The 16,084-nt window shown below is 53.1% G+C and overlaps 1 protein-coding gene across 1 annotated transcript; it reads right to left on the reverse strand.

Annotated features, from left to right (window-relative positions):
• Nucleotides 1-440: 440 nt before the first annotated feature.
• Nucleotides 441-15,974, reverse strand: ppp4r1l (protein phosphatase 4, regulatory subunit 1-like). Its single transcript, XM_088937517.1, has 20 exons — nucleotides 15,956-15,974; nucleotides 14,105-14,149; nucleotides 11,855-11,984; nucleotides 11,162-11,268; nucleotides 10,504-10,646; nucleotides 10,267-10,413; nucleotides 9,700-9,807; nucleotides 9,207-9,272; nucleotides 8,356-8,514; nucleotides 6,908-7,062; nucleotides 6,256-6,671; nucleotides 5,760-6,028; nucleotides 5,261-5,353; nucleotides 4,719-4,904; nucleotides 4,420-4,581; nucleotides 4,117-4,217; nucleotides 3,437-3,557; nucleotides 2,879-3,013; nucleotides 2,636-2,777; nucleotides 441-2,520 (listed from the first exon to the last, which is right to left on the reverse strand). Exons 1-20 carry the CDS (start codon nucleotides 15,960-15,962, stop codon nucleotides 2,375-2,377), a joined length of 2,838 nt encoding a protein of 945 aa, XP_088793643.1. The 5' UTR covers nucleotides 15,963-15,974; the 3' UTR covers nucleotides 441-2,374.
• Nucleotides 15,975-16,084: the final 110 nt, after the last annotated feature.

Here is a 16,084-nt window from a genome sequence, read left to right on the forward strand (position 1 = left end):
GACAATTTTAATGTCACAATTTTTCCTGTGATTTTATTTCTAGCACTGACACCCCACCCCACCCCAATCTAAATTGGGTCAGTAAGCAGAACTGAACTACCATTCTGCTATGATGACTACCTGCTACTCAACGGCACAAGAATCAAATAACCTTTAGATGAAGGTGCAAAACATCTGCTTCTGTGTATCGTGGCTGAAACAGAAATCGGCGTTAGCCTGATGTAATCAAGTCGCTACACTGGTTCCCAGAGGTTATTTTCAAACAAAGTCCGAGACCTGTTTCATAATATAATAACAACAGCTTCCTAACACACCTTCTAAAACTGCGCTGTTGCTTACGCTACACTTGCTAAACGTTCTTGCTGTCCGTATTGCTCAGCTCAGGGAACAGCTGAAAGCTACATTAAGTTAAATTCAGGGGGGTAAAAGTCAACAAAATATTTCCTTATCAACAACAAAATTTATTTCAAACGTGTCTTACTGCTGATTTGCAACTACCTGCATTTCAAATACAGGAATACTTTGCAACAGTATTTCCCAAGGTCCTGAACAGTCTGAAAGGATTTAATATTTTTCTTTCACAGAGAGAACCAACAATTTAATTATCACTGAATACTAAAAAAACAACTGCAAAACCCTGGAAACTGCAAATATACAAAATCTTTGAAATCCATAAACAAGGTACATTAATACAGAGAAAATCTGATTTCATAAAATATTTATAAACATTTCTATCACATTAAAAAAGAGAGGACGAACAGTGAGGACAGAGAGATGAGATCTCTCTTTACAGAGAGCGTAGTCACGGACAGCAGGGTCATTTTGCGAACCCGGGTTCGACAGTGACATCAGCACGCTTGTTTTGAGTCTAATGCCTGCTGACAGGATGACCTGCTGCACATAAGAACAAATCCACAACTACAAGCTAAAAAAAGAAACGTTTTTGGTGACTCCGTGTCCACACGCCGCCTGCTGGTGCCAGGCTCTGCCCCTCCACTGCAGCTGCTAAGTGCCATTCCTCGGATTCAAAGCAAGATCCAGGGACACCTGCGACATTCCAGATCTCTAGGCTCTTGCTGTTCCCTCTCGCTGCCCAGCTGGCCCAGAGGAAAAGCAGGAGGAAGCCAGGCTTGTCCCTGTGCCACTCGGCTTCCGCAAACAGTACTTCCCGTTCCGAGTGAAGGTCCTGACCTGCCACCTGCATGCTGGCCTGCACACACCTGAGCGGCTCTTGGCCGTCTCCCGCCTTCCCATGAGCCCCCTCTCGCAGCCCAAGGGCTTGGGGCGAGATGAGGGCGCCGACCGCTCCTGCCGTTGGTCACCTCTTACAGTGCGCTCCGAAAACCCCCCCCCTCCTCCCCACAGCAGAACGGGGTGTGCCTCAGCCCAAGATGGGAGTCACTGGTTGAAACACCTACAGGCTTGTCCCGCTGTGAGCTTCTCCTCCGTCCTGTGACACACGTGTAAAGGGCAGGCGAATGTTCTGCCTCCACTGGGGTAGGACCAACATTCTCCACACAGGAACCCATCGCCATCGCCAGCCCCACCCTCTCCGTGGAACCGACCCAGGTCAACAGGTGGACACAGGGCCTTTCTCCCCAGCAGAGGGACGGAGGCAGAGCTCTCGCACGACGCGAGGGCGTGTTAAAGCTACAGCACGCGTCTTTGACAACAAACAACAAGGGTGTCTTTTTCAAGCCCCGAGAGCGAGCGGAGAGAGAGCGATCAGATCTCGGTTCACGGTCAAGGCGAAGTGCAGAAGGAGGGCGCGTGGGGGCAGTGGTCGTGCGGAGAGACACAAGCTCCTCCGCTGCGGGGGGCTGGAGTGTGGGACTCGGACACAGTCCTTGGCAGACGAGCGACTGGTGAGAAAATCAGTCCCCCTGAGTGTCGTTTATACCCGTTTTCTCATTTTCCTACAAATACACTACAAAGTGACGTTTAAAAAAATCCAGATAAAAAAAAACACAGTACGTTGAGAGAGCCTGTTGCTGGACCTCCAACAGAGCTGCACGTGTCTCTGTCCGACCTGTGGCTGGACGCTGCAGCCGAGAGAGAAAGAGAGGTGCGCACACTGTTCATCCCCTGCAGTCAGGAGGCCGTGCTTCCTCTCGCGTGGGCTCACGGGCTGGCCACAGGTGGATCTGCCCCTCTGCCCCCTTCCCCGTGCTCTGTCTTCGAGCAGGCTGCCCCCCACGCTAGAGAGGAAGGGGGCAGTCTCGTGGGCCGGCCCACAGGGCGAGGAGACGCAGGAAGAGGAAGAGGCCGAGGAGTGAGGGGGGCTGGCAGGAGCCAGGCGCCAGGTGCCAGGCGCCAGGGTGGGGCACTGGTGTGTGCTGCTCCATTCTGCTGGTGACCGGCCTCGGGGGCGCGCCTAGATTAAAGCCGTCGTGTCCGGGGGGCTGCTGCTGGGCTCCAGGCTGGCGAAGAAACGCACGTCCCTGTCGCGGTCTGCCTGCAGGGACATCACCGTCTCCTCCAGGGCGTCTGCGTAGGGGCTGCGGGGGTCCTTGAAGAACTCTGCCCGGGAGACAGGGAGAGAGCCAAGCACAGCGTCAAGACGAAGCCCTGCACCTGTGTTCTCATCAAGCCTGCCGCCCTGACAATGACCAGCGTGTTTGAAGTGCCCTCTGACCTTTCTGCAGGACCGTCTGCCGCAGTGCCTTGGCCACCAGCACCCGCACGTTGGCCACGGGGTCCGACGACAGGCCCAGCAGGCTGGGGAGCAGGTGCTGGGCAAACTGGTCCATTGGGAGGTAGTCGTCCTCGGCGGCCACCTGCGGGGCACAGAACGAGGCAGAGCGGGTCGGTGAGGGGCCTGCGTCCCGCAGCGCGGGGGGCGGGGGCGACTGCGCGGAGAGAGGGGCCGGCCGCTCACCTGGCAGATGAAAGCGAAGGCCTGGCGCCCCACCCACTTGGGGCTGCGGCAGAACCGGACGACGAGCTCGTCGATGAAGTTCTGGCCCAGGTCGTGGGCCCCACTGGCGTACAGCTTCCGCAGGATCTCCGCCACCTGACCGGCACACAGCACCGCGTTCAACACGCCGCCCGCTCGGACTCTGCGCTCCCCCTCCTCCCCAGACCCCGGTCCGCCCACCGAGCTCCGCCCTCTCTTATCTGGACAGGCTGAAGCCTCTCCTTGTTCTTCAGAAAGCCGGATTTAACAAGAACTGTTCAACCGGAGAACCTGAGGCCCTCAGGGCCAGTAGTCAGGCGTGTTTAGGGTGCCAAACTCAGTTAAAAGGCAGACTCGGCACTTCTGGTTTTATTATAACTGTGAGCATGAAAAAAAACAATCGAAATCCACACGCAGGTGACCGTACTTGGTGTTATAAATCTGGCTTGCCATCATTATCGATTTCAACACAGCAACGTGCCACCTGAAGCAGAGTCCCCAAAGGAGTTAAAGTCTCCACAGCCTTGTCCTCTGCCTTACCAGTTTGTAGGAGATCCATCGCACTTCGGCCACCTTGTCCGAGCAGAGGGTCAGGGCTATCTGCCGGAGGTAGTCGTACACATCACCAGCGCTGTACAGCTCCACGATCAGGATCAGCTGCCTGGCAGGAGACAGTCATCAGAACACGCTGTACTGACACTGTGTGTTAAAATGATGATGCTATAGAAATCTGAGCTCCCACAATTCCTCCCTCTTCCCTCTCCCATTGTCCCCTAGGACATCAGCTGTGAAAGTCACCTCCTGGGTACTGATGAGCTTTCCAGCACGGCTGTCAATCACAGTTCTAGATGACCTGAAGATCAGTCATTTTAAAGAGCACAACTTGCTCTGTTTTCAGTTGTCTGAACTAACAATGGAGTCATTTGAACGTTTGTGTTGGACAGGAGCATGATACTCTGATGGAGGCATGCAGCAGTTCTCATTGGGGCAGTGGCTGAACACTTGGCATGCTCCTATCTGCTCAGACGTGGGGAGACTCACTGGGGGCGCCACACGCCTTACTGACTGGGTTAAGGCTCACTCGGGGATCTCGCGTCTGATTCTACAAAAACGGGAGGAGTTTGGATCCGATTTGAGACGGGGAGTGAGCTCCCCCAGTGTGCTCTTATCTAACTGGACAGTGGGGCAGATCCAGTGTGACTGGACATGAGAACACTCACTCGGCCAGCTCGTATCTGAAGCGCCAGTTGCGGCTGTTGTCCGTCACCATGAACTCCTGAAGCTGGTACAAGTACTCCCTGCGCTTGTCTGCGTGAAGCAGCTGGAACACACAGCAGAAAGCACAGACCTCTCAATACAAAGCAGCCAGACCAAGACAGTCAACGCACATTAAGGGTCATTTAAAAGAAATGTAGAAAATGCGGGCCAGTTTGAATATATTTGGAAAAGCACAATTTGGCACGGGCCGTTCATTCCGAGGTAATCAGCGTAGCCCTGTCAGCAGAGACCGGCCAGGCTCTCACCTTGAGGAAGTCGTACAGGTGTTTGAGCACGCCGATGCGCACCTCGTCCAGGTCCTTCAGGAAGCCATTGAAGATCGGAACCAGGTCGGCTGCGGTCAGCTGGTCCCCCAGGATCACTGCCAGCTCGTGGATGGAGAACGCCAGGGTCCTCCGTACTTTCCACTGGGGGGGGGGGAGACAGAGAGAAGCCAAGAGGGGAGAAAGGGGTACAATTGAGCACATCAGGTCAAGCGCCTCTGAGGCCAGCTGGAACCCTGAGCAGACAGAGACCCGCCTGGCCTAGACAAAGGTGTACTGACCTGCACGTCTGTGGCCAGGGTCTCGTAGGTGTCCCTGAGGCAGTGCCAGTTCTGCCGGCCCAGCGTGAGCGCCACACCGGGCAGGCTGAAGGCGCAGTGCTTGGCGATCTCGGTGTCCACGGTCTGCGCCCGGGCCGGGTCCGTCATGGACAGGTACTGGTCCAGCAGCTGCTGAGGGATCACGTCCTGGCAGGGGTTGGGGCGGAGGGGGAAGAAAAGACCTGTGGCATCAAGCGGGCACTGTGCCATCCCACAGCAGTGCCGTGCTGGGCGACCCTGAGACCCTGCTGCTCCATTGAGACTCGTCCACACGCACACCCTCTTCGAGCTGAGGCAACAATTCAGCTGATCGTGAAATATAGTGCCATTGCCTTTAAGCAAAATTCCACGACAGCCAAATCACAGTGCTGCAGTGTTCCTGGTTTAATAAGGAAGGAGCTGCACTTCTGATTTTATAGACCTACAGGGCTCTGGATGTACCCTTCCTGTTGACTGTTGGGCGAAGCCTGCCAGACTGTGCAGACAGAGGTGTGTGGACTGACCTGGACTTTGGATTTCTCCTCCTCACAGAGCAGGCTGAGACTGGGGTCTCTCTGCATCTCCTCCATGGTCTCTATCAGCTGCGGCACCCTCTCCTGGCAGAGAGAGGAGAGACAGAACAGAGCCTCAGGACGGAGAAGACACTGCTCTGAGCTACCCCAGCAGAGTGGGGCGGGCCGTTACAGAGCTGAAATCCACACTCGGATGGAAAATGTGTTTTTTTTCTTTGATTGAATACTAAATTATTATTAAATATTAAAATATTACAGGTGAATTGTTTCGTTCTTTTTGGTACAACTATCTTCGGCTCACCCATGTAACAGGACGTACTTGTTTCAGGCAAACCGGTAAATGACTGGTTATCCACTATGAAAAGGCACCTGTCTAGAAATGGATACATGTTGCAGGACGGCCTAGCTCTGCTGGATCTTCCTTCTAAAAAACAAGGGTCATGTCAACGAACACAAGACACGGCTCTGCGGCTCTGCAGAGTGAGCTCACCGTGTCACCGCAGCTGACCGGGGAGGCCTGTGGGCTCGGGGCAGGTTCGCTCTGGCTCTGAGCGGGGCTGTGGGCCGGTGCCGGGGCCGGGGCGGGGGCCGGGTCCGGGTCGATGGCAGGGGCAGCTGGGGGTGGCGACGGGTCAGGTGCTGGCTGCGCGCCCCCTTTGCTGGAGTCCTGACCAGCCTGACCGCCCTCCGCTGCCTCCTCCTCTGACTGACTCTCCAGCTGGGCTGCCTTCAGGGCGGCCGACAGCACCTCCACCTGGGCTAAAGTGGAGAGGTGAGCACAGGTGAGCAGGGTGGTTCAAGGCAGCCCGTGCACAGGCACTCGTGCACAGACCCTCGAGCACACTCGTGCACAGGCACTTGTGCACAGACCCTCGAGCACACTCGTGCACAGACCCTCGAGCACACTCGTGCACAGGCACATGCATGCAGCTGAACATAGTACAGACTTCTACCACTCTTCCTGTCCGCTGCCTGTCTCCCCTCACCTTGCACGTTGGGGTCGTCCAGGTGTGGCTGCAGGCTGTCCAGCACCTTCTGGATCTGGGTGCTGGTGGCGTGCCCCTGGGGTCCCCAACCAACACCCCCCTGGGGTGTCCCCTCAGTCTGCAGCAGCTCCAGGTCCTGGCTGATGTCTGGGAGGGGTGGCCTCCAGTAGTTAAAGGAATTGAACGTGTCCTCAAACTCCCCGTCTGGCCCCAGAGCAGCGGGGCAGTTGTGTGGTGAGCTGTTGCACTGGGCCACTGCAGAGGTGGCAGATGCGGCCGGCGTGTCTGTGCTGCCTGCAGGGGGCAGCGCTGGAGCTGGGGTGGAGGCCGAGTCCCCAGCTGCCTGGCAGCCTCCTGCCTCACAGCAGCTCCTGCTTCCGTCTGTGCCAACTGTACCCTCCAGGGGGCGCTCACACCTGATGACACAGGAGGTACTGTAACTGAGCAATCCCGAGAGGACACTATTAAGCTAAGCAGCTATGTGTCATAACAGCAGAGTGGCCAGTAGAGGGCGTTACTGCACCAGTCAGAAAACTATTTTTGGGACTTTTTTTAATGTCCCAGGTGCAGGTTAATCGTTTCTGTATTTAACTAGAGCCTGAAAAGAGCTAGGATTTTTGCTCCAGCTCCTTATATCCACCGGCCTCTGTACCTGTCGACAGGTGTGCCACCAGGGGGCGTGGCAGGTGGGGGGCACCTGGCGACGCCCTGCGGCGATCCGTGCTGGTGGAGCTCCAGCCCCCCACTGGACAGGCTGGCGAAGGTGGAGATGAAGCGGCCGAGAGACTGGAACGCCGCCTGTCGCACCTGCGGGAGAGAGAGGAGGGAGAAAGCAGTGTGACAGCCAGCACCTCCTGAAACATGACCTCAGTTACGCCAGCACTGCTCAGCTCCCGTCACAACAGTGTGAGCACACAGAGCGCAGCGCTCCCATCACAATAGAGCGCAATATATTTATAATGTGCAATACAACTTTTTGTGTACTGTGCCTTTGGGTCTGTTTTTGTATATTTTGTACTGTGAGCAACTCTGTATAATCCAGTTTTTTATTTTTACTGCACTTCTCACTGACTGTACTGACTGTATTGTATTGTTGTATCATTTCGTTACTCTGTGCTGTGTTGACTGTGCTAAGCTGCTGTTGCACTGCAGTTTCCCTCACGGGATCAATAAAGTATCTAACAGTGTGTGAGCACACAGCACAGCGCTCCCGTCACAACAGTGTGAGAGCACACAGCACAGCGCTCCCGTCACAGCAGTGTGAGAGCACACAGCACAGCGCTCCCGTCACAGCAGTGTGAGAGCACACAGCACAGCGCTCCCGTCACAGCAGTGTGAGAGCACACAGCACAGCGCTCCCGTCACAGCAGTGTGAGAGCACACAGCACAGCGCTCCCGTCACAGCAGTGTGAGAGCACACAGCACAGCGCTCCCGTCACAGCAGTGTGTGAGCACACAGCACAGCGCTCCCGTCACAGCAGTGTGAGAGCACACAGCACAGCGCTCCCGTCACAGCAGTGTGAGAGCACACAGCACAGCGCTCCCGTCACAGCAGTGTGAGAGCACACAGCACAGCGCTCCCGTCACAGCAGTGTGAGAGCACACAGCACAGCGCTCCCGTCACAGCAGTGTGAGAGCACACAGCACAGCGCTCCCGTCACAGCAGTGTGTGAGCACACAGCACAGCGCTCCCGTCACAGCAGTGTGAGAGCACACAGCACAGCGCTCCCGTCACAGCAGTGTGAGAGCACACAGCACAGCGCTCCCGTCACAGCAGTGTGAGAGCACACAGCACAGCGCTCCCGTCACAGCAGTGTGAGAGCACACAGCACAGCGCTCCCGTCACAGCAGTGTGTGAGCACACAGCACAGCGCTCCCGTCACAGCAGTGTGAGAGCACACAGCACAGCGCTCCCGTCACAACAGTGTGAGAGCACACAGCACAGCGCTCCCGTCACAGCAGTGTGAGAGCACACAGCACAGCGCTCCCGTCATGACACTGTTTGAGCACACAGCCACACAGCGCAGTTCTCCCGTTACGACGCGGCCCATCATGCAGAGTGCTGCGCCCCCCCACCCCCCGCTGCTCTTGGCGTCTCACCCAGCGGGACTGGTCGCTGATGAGGCTGATGAAGAGCGGGGACAGCTGTGTCCGCCGCACCTCGGGCGACGTGGAGCTGGACACCGCCATGAAGCACTCGGCGCAGGCCTTGCGGATCCCCCACAGGCTGTCCGAGCACAGGTCGAAGAACCGCGGCATCTGGAAACACGCCAGCCACAGCACATGAGCGCCTGCACACACAGAGGCCGTCTCCCATACCCACACTTGCGCTGCAATATCTACACAGAATATTTAATAACACAAAGCTCTGAGGTATCACCAAGTTTACCTTATTGAGGTTACACTGAATGAACATGAATGAACACGTCATGTTCCTTGTACTGTCATTTTTGTACTGAGACAGATGATGTGAAATGTATTTAGTAGTACAAAGCTTTGAATAAACAGCAATACTGCCAAGTTTTCCTTAGATTACTCCACCCGTTTTGAGTCGAGCCAGCTCAACATGCAGGAACACCTTTGCGCAGGGATGGGTGAGAGGAAATTCAGTTTCATCAAATGGAAAGTGGAGAATGAAAAATTATTTTTAAAAATATCGGCCAACATGCACTTAGCCACTGGGAAAGAAGCACCAACAACAGACAACGTTTTCACCCTGAGCCGAGTGACCAGCGAGTGACGTCACGGGAGGGTGTCCCACTGCCCTGTTTGTAACGATGCTCCTCCAATCCACACTTGCGCCGCGTCACAGAAGTGCGGACTTGAAGGAAGGGCTTAGGGCGCAGTGCGAGAATTGGGATACGGCCAAAGACACTGCCAGGGCGTTCTACTAATCACGGCCTCGGCCCGCTGGCGACGTGAAACTCCAGCTCCCCTTCCCCTGTACTCACCAGCAGCTTCTCCGTGGCCTCCTGCCCCACAATGGAGCAGAGCTCCCCAAAATTAGCAGCGCACACCTGTAAGTCAGCGGAGAACAGCGGTTAAAAGGGGGACCCTAGCCCTGCCCTCTCAAGTCCGATCAGACCAGGTGCACTGTCACCCAACCAAGCGCACCCCCTAGTTTACTTGGGGCGCATGGGGAAAGAAAGGCGATCTATAGATAAAACAACAACATTTATGCAATATCTATTTGCTCCTAAATCCCTTTGGTATGGTACACAGTAATGGAAACAAGGTACACCAAAAACATTAGCTGTGACCCCATATATAGAAAACGCCTTCAAATTCTTTGTTTCATGCTATTCCCTTAACTGTCAGAAAACGAGCCTAAACAAGACGAATTCATCGACCAGCCGAGAAGGGAGGGGAAGCCATGTGTGTCTGTCAGACGAGCCCGTTCGGGGGACAGGTCCTGCGCTCGATCGCGCCACAGCGGGGTCCTACCTTGCGGACCTGGAAGAGCCGCGCGTCGCTGCAGAGCTCGCAGAAGCGGGGCAGCAGGAGGCGCTCCACGGTGTCCGCGCCGAGCACGGCGACGAGCTTGCACATGATCTGCACGGCAACAGCGCAGCGTTAGCGCGGCCGGGAGAGGGAGACCTGCAGCAGAGCGGTACCGCCGCCCTCCGGGCCCCTCGCTGCAGCCTCTCCCTGAGCCCCCTGGACGGGATGCACAGGGCACGCAAAACACGCGCGCAGTTAACCTAGCCGGCACACCTCTGGGAGGCGATAACGTGCAAACTCCACACAGACAGTGCCGCAGCAGACTCACACCCAGCACCTGGGAGGTGCGAGGCAGCAGCACAAAAATGCCAAGCCAACATGCCATCCCATAATTTTAATTACCCATTAACCAGTAAAAGAGGAAAGAATAAAAAAACATCATATTATTTATGCAATATCTACTTGCCTCTAAATCCCTTTGGTGTGGTGCACATGACTTGTCCACTTTTACAAATTAATGGAAATAAGGAACAGCAAAGACATTTGCTGTGACCCAACATATCTCCTCACCGCCACGGCCTCGATCTTGTAGTCGTCGTCGCTGCCGGGCGCGGTGAGGTCCAGCAGAACGGGGCACACCCTGCTCTCCACATCGCTCTTGCCGAGGAGCCCCTGCTCCAGCAGGACCAGCAGCGCCGCCTGGCTCGTCTTGCGCACCTGCGGAGGACGGGAGGTCTCACTGCTGCTGCTCACGCTGGCTGACGGGCCCGGCGGGGTCTGTCGCGGGTGCGCCCCAGGTGTGCCTACCTGGTTGTTGGGGTCGGTGAGGTACCGCACCACGATGGGCACCAGGTACCTGGAGAAGGCCGCGGGGAAGTTGGGCCGGCTCTCGTGCAGGAACATGGCGATGTTGGGCACCTGCTCCATGAGCTCAGCGCGCACCGTGGGTTCTGAGGGCACAGCACAGACACGGGCACCTCACTCCCTGCCCAACGAGCCACAGCAGTCCTGCCTACTGCAACCAGCCCATCACCTGCCGTGCCAGTTTCACAGAGCGCGGCAGAAAGAGGCTCGGTGGTAAGGAGCTTTTCAAAATATTTCTGTGACCTGTTAACAGATGATGAGGCTAAAAAAAACAACAATTTAATACTTTGCTCAGAAGCCAATTGCAATTACCGGCTTCAGGGGTTTTTCCTGATCTGCTGTTATTGCTGATTGATGGTTATTATCACACATACACAGATACAGCAGCTCTGGAATACAAATCTTCTAATTGTTTTTTTTTAATACTGTCCTAATTTCAGGTAGTATTTGTCCTCTTCAGTTCAGAAACACCTAGACAGCTCTGTTTTCATAACTACGGATATCAGAATGCAAGGCATTAAACATATTAATGTAATTTTCTGCCCAGAAAATGAAAAATCCCAAGTTTCTGATTGTTTTAAACAGCAGCCCCAGCCTCTACCTCCATCCTCAGACATCCTGGCCACTGTTTCCATGACGGTGATGAAGTCGTTCTCATTGTCGCTGAACTCCCGCAGCACGTCCAGCAAGCCACGGGCCACGATCTGCCTGCAAAGCGCAGAGCACCATGTCATCGATTATACAGCGCCCTTCATGGCAGCCGAGGCCGCCAGAGCCGAGTCCTCAGCCCCGTGGCACAATCAGCAGCCAGCACTCTCCTCGGTTCGCCTCCACAGTCCCCCCATCCAGAAAAAAATACCAGTGACCCGCCAGCAGCTTAATAATGCCACTGAAAGAATCAGAGAGCCTCTTGTTTTTAAACACTACTTCTTGTTTTCAAAAAGAAACGATAAGACTGGGTCATTGCAGCCCTAAGTCTGCTGAGGTTGTGACTGCGCAGTGTAATTTTTTTGTACTTCTCAGCTGTTCCACTTAAAACCCAGCATCCTCCAAAATGCTTCACTTATCAGACAAGGTTTTAGGGGGGAGTTCAGTGTTCTAAATGCAAATCAGACAAACACAGTTGCACACCATTGAACAGCTGTAGCTCTGTGGCAGGACAGACCGGCTGGATAAATAGCGGTGTGTTTTTTCTCAGTAGAATCTGAGATCACATGCCCCCTGTAAAGGGTTCTGACTGAGATCACGGCAAATGGAAATGCGCCCAGGGACAGGCCCCGCCCTCCCTCCTCACCTGTTGAAGACGTTCTCGCTGAAGGCGTACTTCTCCAGGCGGCCCAGCGGCGTGAGGTTGTCCTGCCCTGCATCCAGGAACGCCGTTATCCGGATCCCGTCGCACTCCGAGCCGTAGTCGTCAAACCCAACTGGGAACAACACACACACGGAGCACAGAGCATAAACTCACTGGCCTCCGTGCGGCTCCACTGCACTGGGAGCTGTCCTTGCACTGGCTGTCTCAGGCAGCTCTGTCACACAGCAATGCCCCGTGGGACTGGGGCGAGATCATGCAGGTCAGCGAGAACGTCTTTCACTTCCCCAGGGGGCGCTGTTCAGCTCAGGACCCAGAACCTCTGAAAGCCTTCATACTGTAAAGCAGAACATCTGCCTGCCTTAGCCATCTCTGGCAGCTGTCAAAGGATGAATGATACCAAAGCTGTCAAAGGACAGAGCAGAGACAGATTTGTTTCCTTGTTACTTCCAGCATCCTGTTTCACAGCAACAGGACAGAAGTGTGCAGAGCTTTCGTTACTGCTGCTTGATTAATACGCAACAAACACAAGATCCCACACGCAAACGCATGGTGGGGAGCACTCACTATACTGCCTTCCAGGGCCCCTTGTCGGAGGGTTTCTGCGTGCCGCAGGGAAAGGACTCCTTCTGAGTGCCAGATACACCCGTCCCCCTGCCCAGGGGTGACCACCAGGAGGAGGAGGGGCACCTACACTGTGTGTGGAGATGAGCAAGGTGACCAGCCTGGCTCTTAGTCTGCAGCAGAGGAGTTATTTTTATTTCACTCCTTAGTTTTTAAGTTAAATACTGAGAAGAATAATAGACATTTCAGAGGGGAGGAGATTCATCCGTTTTCCATAGTGAAAATGCCCTTTTGCATATTTCCTTTTTTTAAATTAGTATAGAACGTGTCTTAAATGTTCTCCTGCTCCATAGCCCTAGAGTGATAGCCACTCATCCCTCCCCTGGCTGTTGTTTCGCCAGCCTCATGAAAGCCAGCGCCCGGGCCTGACTGGACCCACACCCGCACTCGGGCTGTGAACAGGGTGCAAAGTGTGCCGCCTGGGTCTAGAAGTTCTCCTGTAGCGAGCCGCTCGCTGGGAGCTACAGAAAAACACTGCCCAGCAAGAACCGAGGAGAGAAACAGCTCCTAGAAACCAGCACTGCCCGAAACCCTCAGATGAAGCAGGATTATACACTGGCGTTGCTCGGGACTAATCTGGAGACTCCCCTGGCCTCCTATGTATTACTCCATCACCTCTGCCTCGGCTGCCCCAGGGGGAAAGCACGCACAAGGCTGTAGAAAACACGGCCTCTGAGAGAAAGCCCTTACGCGCAGCAGGTAACAACTCCAGGAGGACTGATGCTTTTCAACACTAAAATAAACCCAATTCTACTGCCTCACCAACTGGCCTCTCATTGGGAGCCCTCCCCCTCAGTCCCTAAGAGAAAGTTTTTTTAAAAAACACACTAACCCAGACTGCAGAAAGCACCTGCATGTTGCCTTGTTTTGATATGCAATATTAGCAGAGCGACTACTTCCGTCTGTCTGGAGTTGAAAGACTGGAGCTCTGAAACACTGTTCAAACATTGTTCTACAGTTAATTAAGTGCATAATACAAATTCCAAAGGCCTTACTTCTCCTGGTCTGTTTCTATCACCATTCCACTCTCGGCTCTCATTCACAATCAGCTGCTGTGAGGGCTGGTCTGAACCTGGAACAGTTCCTATTCATCGCCATTAATCCCACCCTGTGGGTTACACTTTTTTATAGTCATATTTTCTTCTTCCTGCTAATATAACTTGACAGAAAAAAAGCTTAAAAAGGCTTTGGTTGATTTTTAGTATCACTGAATTGATTAGGCAAGGAGTTCCTGGGGGTTAGGCTACTTTAGAAAAAAGATCCATTATGTAGTCTAAAAACTCTCTACATGTTTTTTTACCCCAAATGTTTACCACTGTACACAATGTCTGCCATAAAAGTCCTGCCAGGAATAAAACCTACTGGAATTCAGTAAATACTTCCTTCCGATTGTGGCTCAGCTGTTATTGTCCACACAAACACATTTATTTTCGGTGACACTGAAAATTATTGCTTGGTTTGAACAACGTTAGAAAGCCTGCAAACCTGTTCCATCAAGCATGATCAAACTGAACACAGGAGCACTACAGACAGGAGACAGGGATTTGTTTTAATGCAATGAAATGGAAATATTCAAGAGTGAATACGAACAAGTCAAATAGAAAAACTTACAGTCATCCAAGTCATCGTGACCGTCTTCAAAATATAAAGACAGACCTAAAAAACAGCAAACAAACACATCGATGATGTAGAACAGTGCACATATTGCAGAAGGCAGCTGCATCAGCGTGAGCACCCTACAAAGGAACAGGCCAAGGGTTGGATTAGTGTGTCGTCTGAAGAAGGCTCCACAGCCGAAACGTTGCGTTTTTTTTCTTTACCTTTCAGCACGGAACTAACTTTGACCTGTCCTGGTCTATCTCCTACTGCCCTTACCACATTTTACAAGTGCGTTATTGAGAGTGTGCCGACATGTGGAATTACAGTGTAGTGTGGCAGCAGCTCGCTGTCTGACCGGAAGGCGTTACAGGAGGTGATCAGGTCAGCGCAGTCCATCACTGGAGTACAGCTCCCCTCTATTGTGGACATTTTTACAACTCGCTGTCTCGGGAAGGTTGTAAGTATCACTAAGGACACCAGTCATCCTGGTTTCTCACTTTTCTCCCTGGTAAGAGTTATAGGAGCATCAAGGCACAAACTTCCACATTCAGAGACAGTTTCTTCCCACAAGCTGTCAGATGACTGAACTCTACCCCACCACTGGCTCACACTGAGCTGTTTTTTTTTTCTCTCAGACTGTTTGTCTGACTTTTTTAAAATTGTATGTAATCTAACTTGTTGTTGCTGCTGTTCTGCGGTTACATTTTTTGGCGATTCCTTTAATGTCTTTGAATTGGTGCACACATGCAAATAAGCATTTCACTGCACTTGTGTATATGACAAATACACTGAACTGAACTTTGCACCCTGTCATGAACAGGGGTGAGCCAATCCGCTTCAACAGCTGCGCAGATCTACCCGAAGAGCAGCTTCTGCTCCGTGTGGGCAGTGTCAGTGACCGCACGGGGGGGCATCTTTCACATGCCAATTACATTTAGGATGGACAGCTGCTACTGCTGAACAACCCCCCCCCCCCTCCCCCGAATAAAAAAATAGCCCTCCTTCAAAGAGAAAGGAATGTTACAATTCAGAATTTCAAGACGCCAAGTTCAGGTTTTGTACAATGCATTCAGTACACAAAAGGTGAATGCAAGTTCCGGCTGCTCTTCGTACCTGGACCCAGTCATCACCGGGCAGGAATGTCAGAGATGCAGGTTTACTGACGCACGCAAGAGCGGGACACAGGACACCTTGCAATGTTCAACGGTACACAGAACTGTAAAACCACTCCAATCCTACACGAGGTTTTGAAGGCACGTTGCATAAAAAGCACCCTATACGGACGGGAGCGAGGATTGGGTGCCGATTGATCAATATGATGGGAGTTGCTGTGGGAATGCGAAAACCAAACGCTGTCAGGAAAACGGGTCTCATGTTCAATCGGAGGTCAGATTTATTCAGAGTTAGGATGGGGCGGGTATAAGCGACAGATGGGAAACGACAAAGCCGACGAAATCAAGGGCAGCGAAAGCCTTCCTATTCAAAAGACACTTCGTCTGAAACCCAACCAGACGCGAACCGCAACGAAACCGAGCCCATTTAAAAATGAACATGTTTAAAAAACACCGATTCCAAGTTAGAACAAGGAATGTACCCTGTCAGATCTGATACCCTGCCCTGTCGTGTCAATAATATAGCCAGCGGAGTTAATGCTATCGGATTTAAAAAATCCAGCTCTTGAAAACACCGACCGTAAATACAGCATTTCCACCTTACTGTTTCACCTCGGAAGAATAGGGAAATAACAAGACGAGTCGCTTATAAACACGCTCACAATTTATGAGCATCGGGGACAGGCAAGCGTAAAAACAAAGCAGTTTATCGGTTGCAAAAGAAAGTTCAGAATAGACAATATTCCCTTACCAGCCATCTTGAATTGAAATCTGCAAGGCACGGTGTCACCGACACTTCCTGAAACCACTTCCTCGACTGCTCCTTCCGTCACTTTAAAAAAAAAACAAAAACCTGCAATTTGTAGTTGCTATTTTACTT

This window comes from Atractosteus spatula, chromosome 19, assembly GCF_055471065.1.
Source record: "Atractosteus spatula isolate fAtrSpa1 chromosome 19, fAtrSpa1.hap1, whole genome shotgun sequence".
Lineage (NCBI taxonomy): Eukaryota > Metazoa > Chordata > Actinopteri > Semionotiformes > Lepisosteidae > Atractosteus > Atractosteus spatula.

Excerpts from the sequence above, each read along its gene's own strand:
- ppp4r1l (XM_088937517.1), bottom strand. Across the intron at positions 9,273-9,699 it reads GGCTCTTCCAGGTCCGCAAG|GTGTGCGCTGCTAATTTTGG; the intron begins GTAGGACCCCGC and ends GCTGACTTACAG. Across the intron at positions 3,558-4,116 it reads TTCAGATACGAGCTGGCCGA|GCAGCTGATCCTGATCGTGG; the intron begins GTGAGTGTTCTC and ends GTCTCCTGCCAG.